The sequence below is a fragment of the Fusarium poae genome, assembly GCF_019609905.1.
Source record: "Fusarium poae strain DAOMC 252244 chromosome Unknown contig_3, whole genome shotgun sequence".
NCBI classification, from domain to species: domain Eukaryota; kingdom Fungi; phylum Ascomycota; class Sordariomycetes; order Hypocreales; family Nectriaceae; genus Fusarium; species Fusarium poae.
Genome location: NW_025408661.1, coordinates 411,496 through 426,551, shown reverse-complemented (window position 1 = coordinate 426,551; position 15,056 = coordinate 411,496). Strand labels below are relative to the sequence as shown.

At 47.2% G+C, this 15,056-nt stretch overlaps 5 protein-coding genes across 5 annotated transcripts; 2 read left to right on the top strand and 3 right to left on the bottom strand.

Annotated features, from left to right (window-relative positions):
- Positions 1 to 171: 171 nt before the first annotated feature.
- Positions 172 to 1,989, top strand: FpAPS7 (Cytochrome P450 monooxygenase; the record flags this gene model as incomplete). The annotated part of the gene is made up of 5 exons (XM_044858091.1): positions 172 to 249; positions 309 to 456; positions 506 to 565; positions 622 to 1,293; positions 1,346 to 1,989. The coding sequence occupies 5 exons, from the start codon at positions 172 to 174 to the stop codon at positions 1,987 to 1,989; spliced, it is 1,602 nt and encodes a 533-aa protein (XP_044700915.1).
- A 195-nt stretch (positions 1,990 to 2,184) lies between these two features.
- Positions 2,185 to 3,411, bottom strand: FpAPS6 (O-methyltransferase; the record flags this gene model as incomplete). Its single annotated transcript, XM_044858090.1, has 2 exons — positions 2,185 to 2,498; positions 2,553 to 3,411. 2 exons carry the CDS (start codon positions 3,409 to 3,411, stop codon positions 2,185 to 2,187), a joined length of 1,173 nt encoding a protein of 390 aa, XP_044700914.1.
- A 1,050-nt stretch (positions 3,412 to 4,461) lies between these two features.
- FpAPS12 (Cytochrome b5-like reductase) lies at positions 4,462 to 6,996 on the bottom strand (the record flags this gene model as incomplete). Its single annotated transcript, XM_044858089.1, has 1 exon — positions 4,462 to 6,996. One exon carries the CDS (start codon positions 6,994 to 6,996, stop codon positions 4,462 to 4,464), a length of 2,535 nt encoding a protein of 844 aa, XP_044700913.1.
- An 889-nt stretch (positions 6,997 to 7,885) lies between these two features.
- FpAPS5 (Fatty acid synthase) lies at positions 7,886 to 12,935 on the bottom strand (the record flags this gene model as incomplete). Its single annotated transcript, XM_044858088.1, has 4 exons — positions 7,886 to 12,204; positions 12,270 to 12,712; positions 12,787 to 12,813; positions 12,880 to 12,935. The coding sequence occupies 4 exons, from the start codon at positions 12,933 to 12,935 to the stop codon at positions 7,886 to 7,888; spliced, it is 4,845 nt and encodes a 1,614-aa protein (XP_044700912.1).
- Positions 12,936 to 13,334: 399 nt separating this feature from the next.
- Positions 13,335 to 14,720, top strand: FpAPS4 (Aminotransferase; the record flags this gene model as incomplete). Its single annotated transcript, XM_044858087.1, has 6 exons — positions 13,335 to 13,365; positions 13,414 to 13,446; positions 13,546 to 13,659; positions 13,707 to 13,733; positions 13,787 to 14,421; positions 14,481 to 14,720. 6 exons carry the CDS (start codon positions 13,335 to 13,337, stop codon positions 14,718 to 14,720), a joined length of 1,080 nt encoding a protein of 359 aa, XP_044700911.1.
- Between the last annotated feature and the right edge of the window lie 336 nt (positions 14,721 to 15,056).

The window sequence follows — 15,056 nt, the reverse complement described above, 5'->3', positions numbered from 1 at the left end:
ACCTGACGTGATATCACGTAACAGACTCGGCTGCAATCATTTATAGTGTAGGGTCTGATAAAGCGAAATATGATGCATCATGTCAATTGAATATGGATGAATCCCCGACTTATATCTTAAACTTTACCTACAATCATATCGTTGGGACACCAGGGAATATTAATTGTCAAGATGGATTTGTTTGCCACTTGTTGGACTCCGATGAGGACGCTAGCCGTGTTCACAATCGGTACCGGAATTCTGTTGGTTGTAGGAAATGCTCATACACTTCTGCCACATGAAAAATTGCTTCTAATCTACATGGCTAGGTTTTCATTTGCATCTATCGACTATTCTTCCACCCATACGCCAAATACCCTGGACCGTTCCTTGCCAAGCTAACTAGCTGGTATTCAGTCTATCACGCTTATTATGGTGATATTCACATCGATATATGGGAGTGCCATAATAAATATGGTAAGGACGGTGATTTATGATATCTAACAGTGGCTGACCGAAGACTTAGGCAACTATGTTCGATATGCTCCCAATAGGATCTTGGTAAATACAACAGAGGGCCTCAAAGGTACTGTAAAGACACACACGACTCCACTTACACGGTGAGCTGATGTCTCTGATCAGAAATATATACTCAAGGCAAAAACACGCAAAAGGCAAATGCATACCGCAAAGTGTCGCTGGTGCCTGGTGTCCATCCAACATTCAGCATGATAGATAACCAGGGCCATGCTAGGCTTCGCAGGCTTGTCGGACAAGGGCTCTCTAACTCTCATATTCGCGCTTACGATAGTGAACTAAGGCAGAGCGCTCTTCTTTTTGCCACCAGGCTGGGCGAGAAGTTAGATCGCTTCGAACCTCATGGATCTCATGTTGACCATCAAGGTTGGACAGCCCCAAAGAATGTGGCGTCATGGAGCAACTACTTTACTTTTGATATCATGTCCCATCTTGTGTACGGTACTTCTTACGAGCTTCTAACAAACTCGAACGACCACTGGGTGATCGACGGCGTACTTGGTCAGATGCGTCGTATCAGCTTTTTGACGCTACTCCCGGAGCTGGAAGATATGAGATTTGACCGACTCCTGTTTCCAGATGCCCGTAGGAAGGCATATAGGTTCTCCATCAAGAGCAGAGAGATCATGGAAGCGAGAAAGAGTAAAGAGAGTTCTGGGGGTCAGGAAGGCAGGGCCGACCTTTTCTCCAAGTTATTTGCTGCCAAAGATCCGGAAACGGGCGAGAGCCTCTCAGATAAGCAACTATGGGCCGAGAGCAACTTGATGATTATCGCAGGTGAGGCGCTTGTTTCGTTCCGTTTATGCAGACAGGTTATTGACAGCATCAGGGTCTGATACTTCATCTACTGGAATTGCGGCAACTTTCTTCTACCTGTCTCGCAACCCATCAGCGTATGAGCGTGTCACGAATGAGGTCAGGTCTGCAATCACGACTGCTGAGGATATCTCCCAGGGCCCAAAGCTACTATCATGCACATACTTACGCGCATGCATTCTCGAGTCAATGCGTCTCAGCCCACCAGCCGGAGGCGTAATGTGGCGCCAAACGATTCCTGGTGGCCTTTACATTGCGGGTACTGATACCGAAATTCATGTTCCTGGGGGTTACGAAGTTGGTACAGGCATATATGCTATACATCACAACGAAGAGTACTTCCCCAACCCCTTCGAGTTTCGGCCAGAGCGTTGGTTGCCGGAAGAAGTAGGCGACGACGCCGTACTCAAGGCTCATGCTGCCTTCCACACTTTCTCTCAGGGGCCTCGGGGATGTCCCGGAAAGAGCCTCGCCATGTTGGAGATTCAATTTGCATTGGCTGCTGTGATTATAAATTACGACTTTCGCAAAGTTGAAACTCAATTAAGTGGTATAGGCGAGGGAACAGGCAAGTTCACGGGCCAGTATCAAACTTTTTGGGCCTTTACCAGTCTCAAAGACGGGCCGTATATTCAGTTCAAGAGGCTCGGATCTTGATATGGGACTTGAAAACTTCCTTTTAACTTTGCTGCTAGACTGGAATATTCGACTACTTACTTTGTTTGTATGGTCATCACAAGATTACGCTTTACTAGTATAAGCACTCTTCTCCCTTACTAATAAATTCGAATCCTTCAAGACTCACTTCATCACTGCCCTTTCTTGTCATAACATCAGAATAATAACTGATATTTAGATTAACTTTGCAACAATCATGCAAGCTGCCATTCTCTCATCGTAACATTGTATCTCTTCAATGCGTAGCCCTGCTTGTTGGAGTAATGCACGCCACTGCATTTCTGACCGCTCTGCTGCATTGAAGAGAGCCATCATAGTCAGGTCTCTCTGCATAACCATCCAATGCGCTCCTTTCTCCGGAATGACGACTTCGTCAATCAGCAGAGTTGAGCTTGCTGTCATGGCTTCTTTGGCCCGGCTGAGGATCTTTGCACATTCTTCGTCTGGCCAATCGTGGAAAATTTGACGGAAATGATAGATACAGGCTCCTGCAGAGATCAGACGTCTAGTTCCATTGAGCTTGAGGATTTATGTTTACATACCCTTGATCGGCTGCTCGTCAAAGAAGTTGTAGGTAATGTGATCAATATTGTGTGATCTAAGGACAGCCTCGGCCTCTGGGGGGATATGAGAAACGTCTTCATTGACGATTCGTCCTGGAAAAGTTGCCCTCCTAGAAGCTAATATGACTGACTGACCGCCAGTACCTCCACCAACATCAACAAAGACCACATCATTGTCTGATGATGTACCGGGAATCCAACTCTGTATATTGATGATATCCTGGGCACAGAACTGGTACGTTGAGAGGGTTTCCATCCAGCAATGGAAGGACTGAAGCTTATGTTCATCCTTTTCAAGCCACTTAAAGAAACTATCTTCATTTGGAAGGGCTAATTGAAAGGCTGACTGGGCCTTTTCATCTCCTTGAGTGCAAATCCACCGTGGGAAAGCTTGAAACGCCGGCCCACCCGAATCAAAGTACATAGAACAACCAGCTTTGAAGCCATCTTGTGCGAACAAACTTCCTCTAGCTGTTCCTTTCCAGAACCCATTGCCCTTCTCTTCGATGAGTCTCAATGGACTTGCGAGGTAACGAAGAAGACGAGAGAGCAAGACATCGTTGGATGGAGGGGTTGTAGCAAGTGCCAACTCCTGAGAACTGTAAGAGCGCTCCTCTTGACTAAGAATAGAAAACAGATTGAGTTGAACGGCGCAGCGAACCAACGCGTGATCAAGTGTGAGGAAGGCCAGCTTGCGTGCGGTCTCAATAGGCGTCTCCAACGAGGCTACCACTTCTTGACAAGCAACTATCAATCGCTCTCTAGTATCATTGTCGTGGGCTACTGGGTTCTGCAAGTAGTCCGCCAGTAGAGATGCGTCTTGTGTATTTTTGGCCATTAGGAAGACCTTAGGGGGTTGTCAGCCAGATGCAAATGACACAAACAGCCAGCTATACTTTTCAAGTTCATAAGCTGTCAAAAGTCGGGGCGAACTACTGTCTGAGCCATTTTGCCAACGTAGGTACCACTGTTCATCCTATTTCGAGGGTAGGATGCTCAGTGGTATCGGGAATGTCAGCAAGCAGGGGTTTGGTGGAGACTGATCTACGTAAGCTGACAAGATAATAATCCCAGAACAAGTCTGAGTTACATTTCGTAATAAAAGACTTACAGTCAGCATGAAGTGGCACAGAAAATTTAGGTGATAAAATCATGTGGTTCTTATGAGAAATTCGTCAAACCGATGAGTTATCAGAATCGCGCAAACTTGACTAGTGAGGCTCATTATGGAGTAAGCATGAGCTAATATAACGTAATGACACTAAACGTATGTTAAGTAATAATAGTAAAGAAGTGCTAAGACAACTTGCTATTAGTTGAAAGTAATCTTACTCAGTGCCAGAAAGAATATTGTGCATGCTCTATGTGAAAGCAATTGCGATTTATTGCTATCTAAGCTTCTAAAGAAAATACTCTGTAGTAATGACGTAGGTGCATAATGAATAACATGATACCGTACAAACTCATGAAATTGGGTAGCTTAGTGGGCTCTTTCTTTAGTGACACTCTGCTTAGTCAAGTTAAAACTCCACCTTTCTCAGTCTTTGAATTGATTTATCTTTTACAGAATGCGCTAAATCGGGCCCACTAAGCTACCCAATTTCGTGAGTTCGTACAGTATAGCATGACGTAGGTGCATGCTCTAGGGTTATCAAAGTCTTGTCGTGACATATCGCGGCGTATCAATAACGAAAGGCGGACGAGTACCGCAGACTACTCAGCCTACTTAATATTCAAATGAATTTGTGAATTAAACGCACTAACATGTTAATTACTTAAGAGATAGAAATGCAAGACAGAGTTTCAAAGTAATTAAATCCAGTCTTTGCCTGCCTGGTGAAACCCTCGACTCATCAGGCCTCTTTGTGAACTCTGACATTTTCCTGCATTAGTAGTATTTCACAGTCTCTTCCATTGATAAAACAATGCTTGCTGTAGAATTATCAAGTATTGAAAGCTGTGGCTGTTTTCGTTGATACAGACAGTCAACGATGTGCCTCTTTATCTCATCTATAACGCCGTGAATTCTGCCCGTTGTGAGAGCATGTGCGTCGAAAACCTTGCGCAAAGCCTCTGCGTAACGATGAACGCGATCGAAGTCCATATCATACACTTGTCTCAGATGTGTATGAAGCGCCGAGTTTGTCTTTTCGTAGGTTGAGCGGAGACGGCACCTTTCCATGTCATCGGCGCCGACTCGATTCAAAAGTGAAGCCCACCCTTTGGTGAAACAGTCCATCGATGCTCGAAGAACCTCTACAGGAGGAGATTGACTTAATTGGCGACTGTAACCAGTGGGTGTCTGCTCGAAACGACTATGGTTGGTCAAGTCATTCTGAATTTCAACAATCTTGTCAAGCAAGTCTTCCCACTCCTGGAATCCTTCCCCTGACGAAACTAAACGGCCAATTACCATCTCGTTCAGCAACGAGTTGGTCATGTAGCAGCCATCGTGCACTGTTTCGAAAACATCTTGAGCCTGACGCCCTGCACGGTAAATCAGGACCTTTTCTCCACCGGGGTGGAAGCGGGGGACCGCAGTGATATCATAAACCAGGTCTCCAAGAGCAATCCAAAGATCTCCTGGTGAGTTGTGTAGTGTCAGTTCTGCCATCGTAATCGGCCGCAGAAGAGGTTTATCCAAAGGTCTTTCGACGGAGGCAGCGACGTGTAGCCTCAGATTGGGTAGTCTAGAGGTTACTATTGGGCGAAGTCTCGATGGCTTAGCAACCTCTGTCCTAGTAATGCTCTTGGAGAGGCAATGGACGACGCCAAGTGCAAAGGATGAAGAGCCACACACATACGTAGTTGTGGGGTTGCTCGAAAGGGCGAAATCGAGATGAGTGGTGACTCTCCCTGTAAAAGCCTTCAGCCTCCCCGAAACGAGTTTCCGGATATCCCCGGGTGCAGGCTTAGAGAGTGCAACGAGAACCTTCAAATGGTTGCTGAAGGAGCTTGAGATCTTTTGAAGTTGGCTGGCATAAGCAAGCATATTGTAGTCGCGAGCGCCAACAATAAGCTTATAAGTTCCCACGAGCTGATCTTGCCATGAGAGCCACGCCAGAAAAACACCAACCGCACCGCCCTGGGCAATGAACAAAGTCTGCTCGTCTGGCGAACTGTTACCGGCAATGCGGAAGTGGGGGGCCGGTTTAATCATGACTCGTACTGGAAACCCGGTTTCTTGGTTGCACAGAAAAGACGAGACTTCTCCCTTGTTCCTTACGCAGATCTCAACGGAGCCCACAGCCTGGCATACTTGGCCTTTCGTCTTAGAAGTCTTTCGTCGGGCGAATGCATGAGTGATGGAGTATGTGCGGACATGCCATTCCCCTTGCTTAACTTCAACCGCAATATTCAAACTATCTCCAGGACTAACAGCAAGTGGGGTAGAAAACACAAGCTGAATTCGGGCTGCTTGTACCTGACCACCCTCGCTGCGTAGTAGAGGCGATGACCAGGCAAATGCATCCACCTGAGGATTGGTTGCGTCTTGTCCAAATCGCACACCAATGGCGGCACTCAATGTCATAGCAATGTGCTTTTCTGGCGATGAAGCATTCTGTGTTCCCGAAGATGTAGCCTGTTGACCAGCTCGGAGGGCCAAAGCGATACGCATAGCCTTCTTGCGGTGCATCTCGTAAAGGTCGTAGCGGATTTGTTCCATAGCTTTAAAAGCTTGCGCGAGTTCGTAGTTAGCCTCTCCCGAGTTTATAAAGTGCCTAATTGATGGAGCAGTCGCTAAATCATTAATCAGGGCGCGGATGGTTGGAGGAAAGAAGCGCGAGCGAAAGTCAAGCTCTTGAAGGAGAGCAGCTTGGTTGACATTGTCTACTCTTCCGCAAAGAGCGTCCATCATCCGGAACATGGGGCAATCTGCACCACCTGCACCGATGGTACAGAAGCCAACGCCTTTTGAGACCTTTGCAAACGTCAGCCCCCAGACTGGCTCATCAATCACCATGGAAAAAAGTTCGTCCCGAGCCATAGCCATAGCTACTTGAAGATCGGTATATGCAGTGCATAGAATCTCAGAGGTTGAAGGGAGATTTCGGTGGAGTATCGGTATGCGCTGCAACCATGAGAGTCCACTGAAACACTCAAAGATCTCCTGTACGCTTCTTTGAGTTCCGTTTGTGCGCGTGACCTCGTGAAGTCGCCCAAATTCTAGGTGGCTGTCCGGATCGCGGTAGTCCCCTTGAATAAACCAATCCCCTCGGCTTGTCCGATATAGAAGGTTCACCAAGTCTTGCCTTTCTCTAGGTAAACCTAATCCTTGAGACTGGGCAAGGCTCGCCTCATCAATCATTGCTTTTGCTATAGCAAGTGCCGATCGGGCCAGCCGACTGGGGACAACTGATTGAAGATTTCGGGCGTCCACGGAGCAAAGTAATATATCTTGTAGCTCCGGCTGTTGAAGCATTTGAATAACAAACTTGTGATTTTCCAACTCCTCGGGCGTCGAAAGAGTGCATTCCCTAGGCCAGTGATATGCTTGTTCCAGCGTTGTAAAATACACACTGAATGCTGAGCAAGCTTCGGGATCGTTGATTGATACTTCTGTCATGGCCACGAGGGTCTCATATCCCAAACTTGAGCTTAGAAATTCTATGAGGCGGCGTTGTTGACCAACAAGAACTGCCCGCCCAAGATCTTTCATAGTTTTGTGGATAGATAGATAGAGGTCCCGACCTGGCCCTTGAGGAATCGTGGCCGTGAGTGCTCGGAATCTCGGCACGGGTGCCAGTTGCCCAGGCTGAATGACTTTCATGGTAGTACTAATAAGGGCAAAGATCTCACCAACTTGAGGGAAACATCAATATGCTTCGTTACAAATTGGTATTTTCTGACTTCAAGGGCTCGTTGAGGCACGTAACGCGCGTTGAACCGCTGGTGTGATGTTGTTATTGTTAGATAGGCTACCGTATTATACCTATCTCGAATATGTTGCCTCTTATATTTGAAGGCATGCACGCTCTGTGATTTTTACTGGTCCAAATGACGTGAGATGGGGTAATACTTAAGTCCGTTGGGTGACTTGCAACAGGTAATGGCATGTGCTGATCTGAAGAGGCACTGTCCAGTAGCTTTTACTTCATTCACTCGTAGATCACATCACAGCTACTGGCACTATGATCAACTACTCCAATATTATTTGCAAGATGAAGTGACCGTTGTTAAGTCATAGAATATGAGGAACCCTTCGTGGAATCGCAGAAATAGTAGCAAGTAGCAACGTCAAAGGAGATATTCTTCAAAAATGAAGATACTATTCGCACAAGTAAAATAAGCATAAGAGGCCATCTTAATTCTCAAAATCGTGCAGTCGGATCCAGCAGTGCAGCAACACCGTCATCAGCTGCATAAGGAGCCTGCGTCTTGATACAGGCTGATACCATATCATCACGCACCATAGCCTCAGATAAGCGACGACAAGCCTTTCTCCACCTCTGATCTCTCTTGCCAATGTAATCATTATACTTCTCTCTGCCGACCGTGGCAAGGAGATAGCGCGGGTTCACAATGAGTGCTTGAGCACCCTTCTGGCCAAAGCCGAACGAAGTAACCGAGCAGGCCTTTACGCATTCTGTCTGCAGAGTGGTATTAGGAAAGACAAGATGATGGTGCTTGCGAAGCTTTTCTTCCACATTATCGGCGTTTCTGTTGCCAGGAATCATGCCCGAGTTCATCATCTGCAGACAGCCATTGATCATCCAGGAGCCGGCAGCGCCCTTGGAATGGCCTGTCAACCACTTTTGGCAGACACAAGGAAGCAGATTACCTCTGCGTCTACCCAGATGCCTCATCTGTTCCTGTATCACCATAGGCTCATTTAGATCATTCTGAACAGTCGATGTGCCGTGGAGAGATGCGACTGATATGTCGTCAATGCTCAGCCCCCATACGGATAAGGAGCCTCGTATAGGAGAGATACGGCCTGTCTCTTCCCTCGTCCAGAATTGGTTCCCAAGATTGAATGTAGCTTCAGCATCTTGTCGTCGTGCCTCTTCTTTGATGAGTTTCTCTCTGTTCTCTCTGTATGTATCCAGGTCGCCAGCACTGGTTGTCTCTTGGAGAAAGGTCAACTCAGTCTTGAGGATGTCGAGATAATCAGAGACACCTTGATGTATTTGTGTTCGCCGTAGCTGAAGTAGCCTCCTCCTGTAATTGATATCCAACAGTGGGCTAGGTGTTGTCGACTTCTCTCGTGCATTTGTTAACACACCTTTGCCTGGAGCAGGAACAGAGCGTCCTGCTTTATCTGCTGCCATATTTGCGTAGGCCACAATCCCAAAGATTGGTAGTCCCATCTCAAGTGCTAGTTCCGCCGATGTGAGCACTTGAACGCCACATCCTTGAGACTCGACAAAACCGCTCCTTGACGATGCTGTTGGCCGTGACATCTCCTTCGGGGCTCTTCCAGCGGCGAACTCGGCATCGGTATCACACGTAGCCTTCATACTGCCAAACTCAAATGACACATCTTCAACAAAGTCTTCGACGCCACCAACGAGACAGACCTTGGCCTTTTTGAGCATGATGAGATCGCAGCCTGTATCTAGAGACTCGAGTGATGTGGCACAGGCTCCTACTGGTGTTCTGATGGGACCGGCCGACGAGCTAAGTAACATGTTGATCCAGGCTCCAGTCGTATTGATAAAAGTCTCTTGTAAAATATCGCTTTTGACTGACTTGTCGATGTATCGATCTCGATGCATTTTCCTCAGCGAGGATAACCCACCCATGCTCGAACCTAAACAGTTCCCAAACTCAGACACATGGATATGCTGATAAAACTCATAGGGATCGACTATTCCTGAACACACAAGTGCCTCGACAGTGCAGACAAGAGAGAAGAGAGTAACAGGATCAACCTGTTCAATGATATCATCCGATATTCCGTATCGCTTGGCTGTCCAGCCTGCAGGTATCTGGCCAGCCACAGTGCGATTGAAGCGTGATGAGCGTGGTACCAAAATGGTGGCACCGGCCCTCAGCTGGACCTGGCAACCTCCTGTCCCATCTTTCGTGATAGTAACTTTGTTACCGTGCTGACGTCCAAGAGTCTCGGCTGTCTCAAGAGACGTCTCAAACGGGGCGAGGTCACGCTGAAGAGCGACTTCGATCAAAGATTCTTTGTTGTGCGGGTCGTATCCATTGTCGCAGTTCTCAGGCTCAATCTTTCGAATACCCGAGTGCGTGGCAATGAACTCTAGATATTTCGCTGGAATCTCATCGTCGTTTATGGGCTCAGATGTCTTAGTGTCCACCCATCCAGAGAAATAATTTCCAGCCTTGTCAACACCTGTATGATGCTTGATCAGGTTCATCAACCAAGCCATCTCAACACATCCTTCCAGGGAAAATGTGCCACTGTCTTCCATCTCCCATCGCGTTCTGCTGTTACCGTGAGGTCCCAGTTCAGCGAATCCTGTGACAACTACCACTCTGCTCAAATCTACCATTCTATCTAAAGAAGTCGCGAGAGGCGCAATATCCTTTTCGTAGTCTAAAGGCTGCGGAAGTGGGAGCTGGATATTGGCTCTGGCCCGGACACGTTTACCTATTGAAGCATGTGTCGAGACCTCATTTCCTATAACACAGGTAATATCTCTGCGTATTTCCTGTGTCGTGAGCTTCTGCAGATCCGCATAAGCGTGGAGCTCTCGGCGAGCCTTTGTCAATCTTTCCTTGAAGCTCTGTACCTTTCCGAGGCCACCGCCCATGTCAACAACAAGAGGGCTCTCTTGACACGCTGCATTTAATCTCCCACCCATTAGAGAAACGATATTTGACGCCATCTCTGCAGCAGAAAATGTCCGTACTCCGAAAGATTCGACGGCCTGAGCCACAACATCGTTATCGTCCATGAGACTCGTTCCCCGGGTCCAGCCAATAATAACACCCATCAAAGAAAGGTAGCTGCCCCAAGACTCGGAGGCCCATTTGGGGAGAAGGGCCTCAAGAGATCTTTTGGATTCTGAGTACAGCCCATCGTTACCCATAAGGCCATGATTGGGCGACAGTGGAAGGACAACTGTGGCTGGCCTGGTGACGATGTCTCGCAGTCTCTTGTGACTTGCTACGGCACCAAGGAGGCGCACAAGATTCGTTAACATCGCGCGATGTGCAATCTCAGACTTCGAGTCAAGATCTTCGACTCCTCGGCCATTTTCAGAAATGGCAGCAAATGGCACTATGAAGTCGAGGTCCCAAGCTGGATCAGTGTATATGTGCTTGATCAGGTTTTGCACGTCGCCCAGGCTGCCTTGGTTAAAAGGTACGAGACGAAGAACAGAACCCTTGGAACCATGCCGGGTATAGATGCTCTGGAACATAGTAGTTACTTCCTCTGAGAAACTACTAGTTGTGACTGTGACTCTGGCTCCGCCAGCAAGCAGATAACGGAGAATGTGGTTGCCAATGGAATGCCTTCCAGCTCCAGTAACCAGGACGTTTCTTCCGCTGAAGGAAAACCCCGAGTATCTGCCATGTTCGAGATCGTATGCTAATACCTCACTATGGTTGTTCGAGTAGTTGATAGCAGTACCATCAACACAACTGACAGGGAAGAGATGAAAGTCGTCTTGGTGGACGGAAGGAAAGTCTTTCGTCGCTTCTTTCTTTGTGGATCCCGCATTGCGAGCAATCTCGTTAAACACGAGGCTGCCATCGCGACCGATGGTCGTCAAAGGAGCCAATCTAGGTGTCAGATTAACGAATCGCGGTTGCCGATCCAGACACTCAAGGGAGACTTGGCGCAATAGCCTCATTGCTTCAAGTAACTCAGGCTCTGTGGAAGGATTCTTTCCAGCCTCTGAGATAACGAAGTCCAGCTGTTCTACGGTTCTGTCACAAGCTCGATTGACAATACTCATCGACAGCTTCTCCAAGGCCTGGATACTGCATGCCCGTGTCGACTTGTGAAGTTGAAAGAGGGTGAAAATGTCGTGGGCATTCCAGTTCCAGAATGAGTCGTATACACGCTGCTTCTTGGCGTCAAATATAGGCGTCATGCCTTTTGCGTAGTCGTCTCCGTGCTCGGCTAGCCACATGTCCAGTTGCTTCGTGGTCGTATCCTCAGATTCTCTTCCTGGCGCCCGCACGTCATCTGAGGTATTCGTGCTTCCTCCAACATGTCCACTCAAGACATTCATGATGTCGCGAAGTAAGAAATCGTTCTGTTCCTTTGCCAATCGCAACGCCTGCGCATCAACAACCGGCTCGTTTGATTGCACTGAACCAAGAGAAGGTAGAGCTAGCTTCTCTTTTGCAAAATATGTCGCTGTATTTTCATCTAGGAATATGCTTGCATCGTTGGAGCTCGCGAGGCGACTGCCTGGTTGTTTGGTAACTGCGAGCAAAAGTACAGCATCCTGACGCTTTTGGCCCAATCCCCATTTCTCTTGTAAATGCTGACGGACTTTTGACTGACCATAGTCTCCAGGAAACTTTGATGATAACATCTTGGAGACAAGAGATGTGGTGACTTTTCCAAGTTGTCCCAGGTGGTTCACGCTGAGGGTTTGACAAAGTGCACCTAAGGGAACTTCTTCAGGCTTGTCCGGAACAGCATTAGTAAATTCGGCAAGCAAGTCTCCAACTATCTCATTCGAAAGAGTGGAGCGACCTTTTATAGTCAGCTAAGCTCATTTCTCTTGTCATAGGAGATCCATTGTGATATTTGACACGTACCTCCGACGAGATGGCTGATAGTGCCCGTCATGGGAATGGATTCGGGATCCTTCTTCAACTTCGGTGCTAATATGCTCAACAATATAGCTGATACTGGCACATCTGCGTCGTCTATCTCCTGAGCTGCGATTACCGGAGCTCTGGAGACTGGCAGTGGCTGTTGTATTTTCGCTGCGCTATCTTCGCGAGGTTGAATATCTGCGTCGGAAGATTCTGTTGGCGCGGATGCTTGTGCTTCTTCAATAGCCTCGTGTTTGTAGTAAATCTCGGCGGTATCTTTTTGAGGTGCCAAAATCTGCCGATTGATGTTGCGAGCCTGGTCGCTTTTGGCGAACTTCGCTTCAGTTGTCCTCTTCATCATATTGGTTAAAATTGGAGATGGCCCAACTTCGATAATTCTCTCAGCGTTCACCTCTCCTAAAATTACGTCTTGAGTTTCAACCCTATACATTTTCCTCAGTCATCAATCGGCTCAGAGTCGACTCTCGACATAACAGGGCACATAAAGTCAACTTACCATTTTACTGGATATGCAAATTGATGCCTGTGTTGAAACACCCGTTAGGTTTTATGTACATTAGCAACTATTAATAGTCACAAACAAACGTACGCTAGAAGCTCCACAAGGAGCGTATGTGCAAGCTCCTGCTCCACGTCTGGGTGCATGGCTGACTGCGAAAAATACGAGGATGGGTACGAATACAACGCTGATCTGAAACAACACGATTGTAGTTTGAGATAACGAATAAGGCAGTGTAAATAACTAAAGGTTTCGCGTCTCCAATGCGCTGAATGACAGGAAGAAGCTTTAACCGTTAGTTTATGGATTCCATGTTGCTTAGGATCTCGCTTTAAGACATTGAAAAAAGGCATGGGTTGAGCTGACAACCGAATCTGCATGTTCACATCAGCATACAATGATAACGTCATACTCCATAATACACCTAGAATTATGTAGATCCTGACAAGTACAAAAAAAGCCAGTGCAGCAATAATTATCGGTTCTGTCATTGAGATCACTTTCTAACATAGCAAGAGTTCAAAGCCTGCTACTTCATTGGCAAAATGTCTGTCCCGTTACCAAACCCAGATTTTGGTACGTTTAGCCCCGACTAATCTTAACCATTAACTGAAATGAATTTAGCATGGGATAAATACGACAGCAAAGTCAACCCAGGTAAGACACAGATTGGCAGGCATGAATCGCCCCAGTTGGATGCGAAATCGATAAAACCTATTCCGCAGTGACTGCAAGGCTGACCTAGCTTATGTACAGTCAATGGCCATGTAGAATGCACTTATAATACCTTGACAGGATCGTGGTCTGAACCGCGATTTGTCAAAAGCCCATTTCTTCAAGTCCATGGGCTGGCGCCAGGGCTTAACTATGGTGAGTGGCTACTTCTCCTGTGAATTACACCAGCTAACACTTTCCAGGACAACAAGTCTTCGAAGGACTCTTGGGTTGGCATCACAATCCCTTTTTAGTCGGAATGTTGGCAGTTGACTTCTCTCAGCACACAGAACTACTGATAATAAGATTCTGATATTCCGACCAACGTCACACGCAGCACGTTTGATACACTCAGCGTCGGTAGTCAGCATGCCGCCAGTCCCAGAAAACCTTTTTCTTGACTGTGTTCATATGGCAGTAGCCAAAAATGCAGAGTTTGTTCCTCCCCATGACTTCGCTGGCAATATGTATATCCGGCCTCTGCAATTTGGTTCCAGTGCCCAGATAGGCCTGGATCTACCAGATGAATTCACATTCTGTGTCTTTGTGCAACCTCATCCACCATTGCACGGGCATGCGCCACTGACAGCGCTCGTTGCTGAGGACTTTGATAGAGCGGCTACTCGTGGAACTGGAAACTCCAAAGTCGGAGGGAACTACGGCCCTGTCCTCAAGTGGTTAAGAGAAGCAAAAAAGTCTGAGAACGGGGGATGGGGGGTACTGCTTCATCTGGACAGCAAGACGCAATCTTATGTCGATGAATTCAGCACAGCAGCTCTAATTGGTATCGTGGATACCAAGAACGATGAAGCGCCTACTCTCGTCGTCGCCCACAGTGATGCAGTCATCAATAGCATCACGGCAGATTCAGTAGCTAAAATCGCTCAATCATTTGTCTGGAAGGTTAAGAAGCGCTTGGTGAGTAGATTTTGTTTCGCTTTTGCAATGACCGATCGATTGACCTAACCTCACACTAGGTGAAACTTGATGAGCTATCCAGCTTTTGCGAAGTGTTTGCTGTCGGCACAGCAGCAACTATCAGACCGTGCTCTCTGATCTACCACAAGTCTACAAATAGAGAGTTCAAGTTTGTGGCCAACGGTTCATACTACACAAGGCTATGGAGTACTCTAAAGAAGATTCAGACAGGAGAAAGCGAGGACACGTTTCAATGGTGCCAGGAGTTGAGGTACGAAGAGTTCAAGGGCGAGAAATAGGATAGACAAGTTTAGCTTAGCAAAGCCTTGGATGCCGCCCGCTTGGTCGCACATCTATTACTGGTATTTGAATCAATCATCAATGATGGCAGAACTTACTACAAAGACATTTTGCCAAGCATGCCAAATGTGAGCGTAAAGATCGTACAGAGTCAGGACATGCATGCATTGTCATCGACCTTTGCAGCGACGTTACTTGTGACTAATCGTTACCGCCAATCCTTTCTGCACTTGTCAAATCTGACCTCAGACCACACAAAGCATATGAAATGTTGCGTATGGGGACATCCTTCGCAGATCAGTGCACCGTTGTGAAAAAGTCATACAGACTGGTAC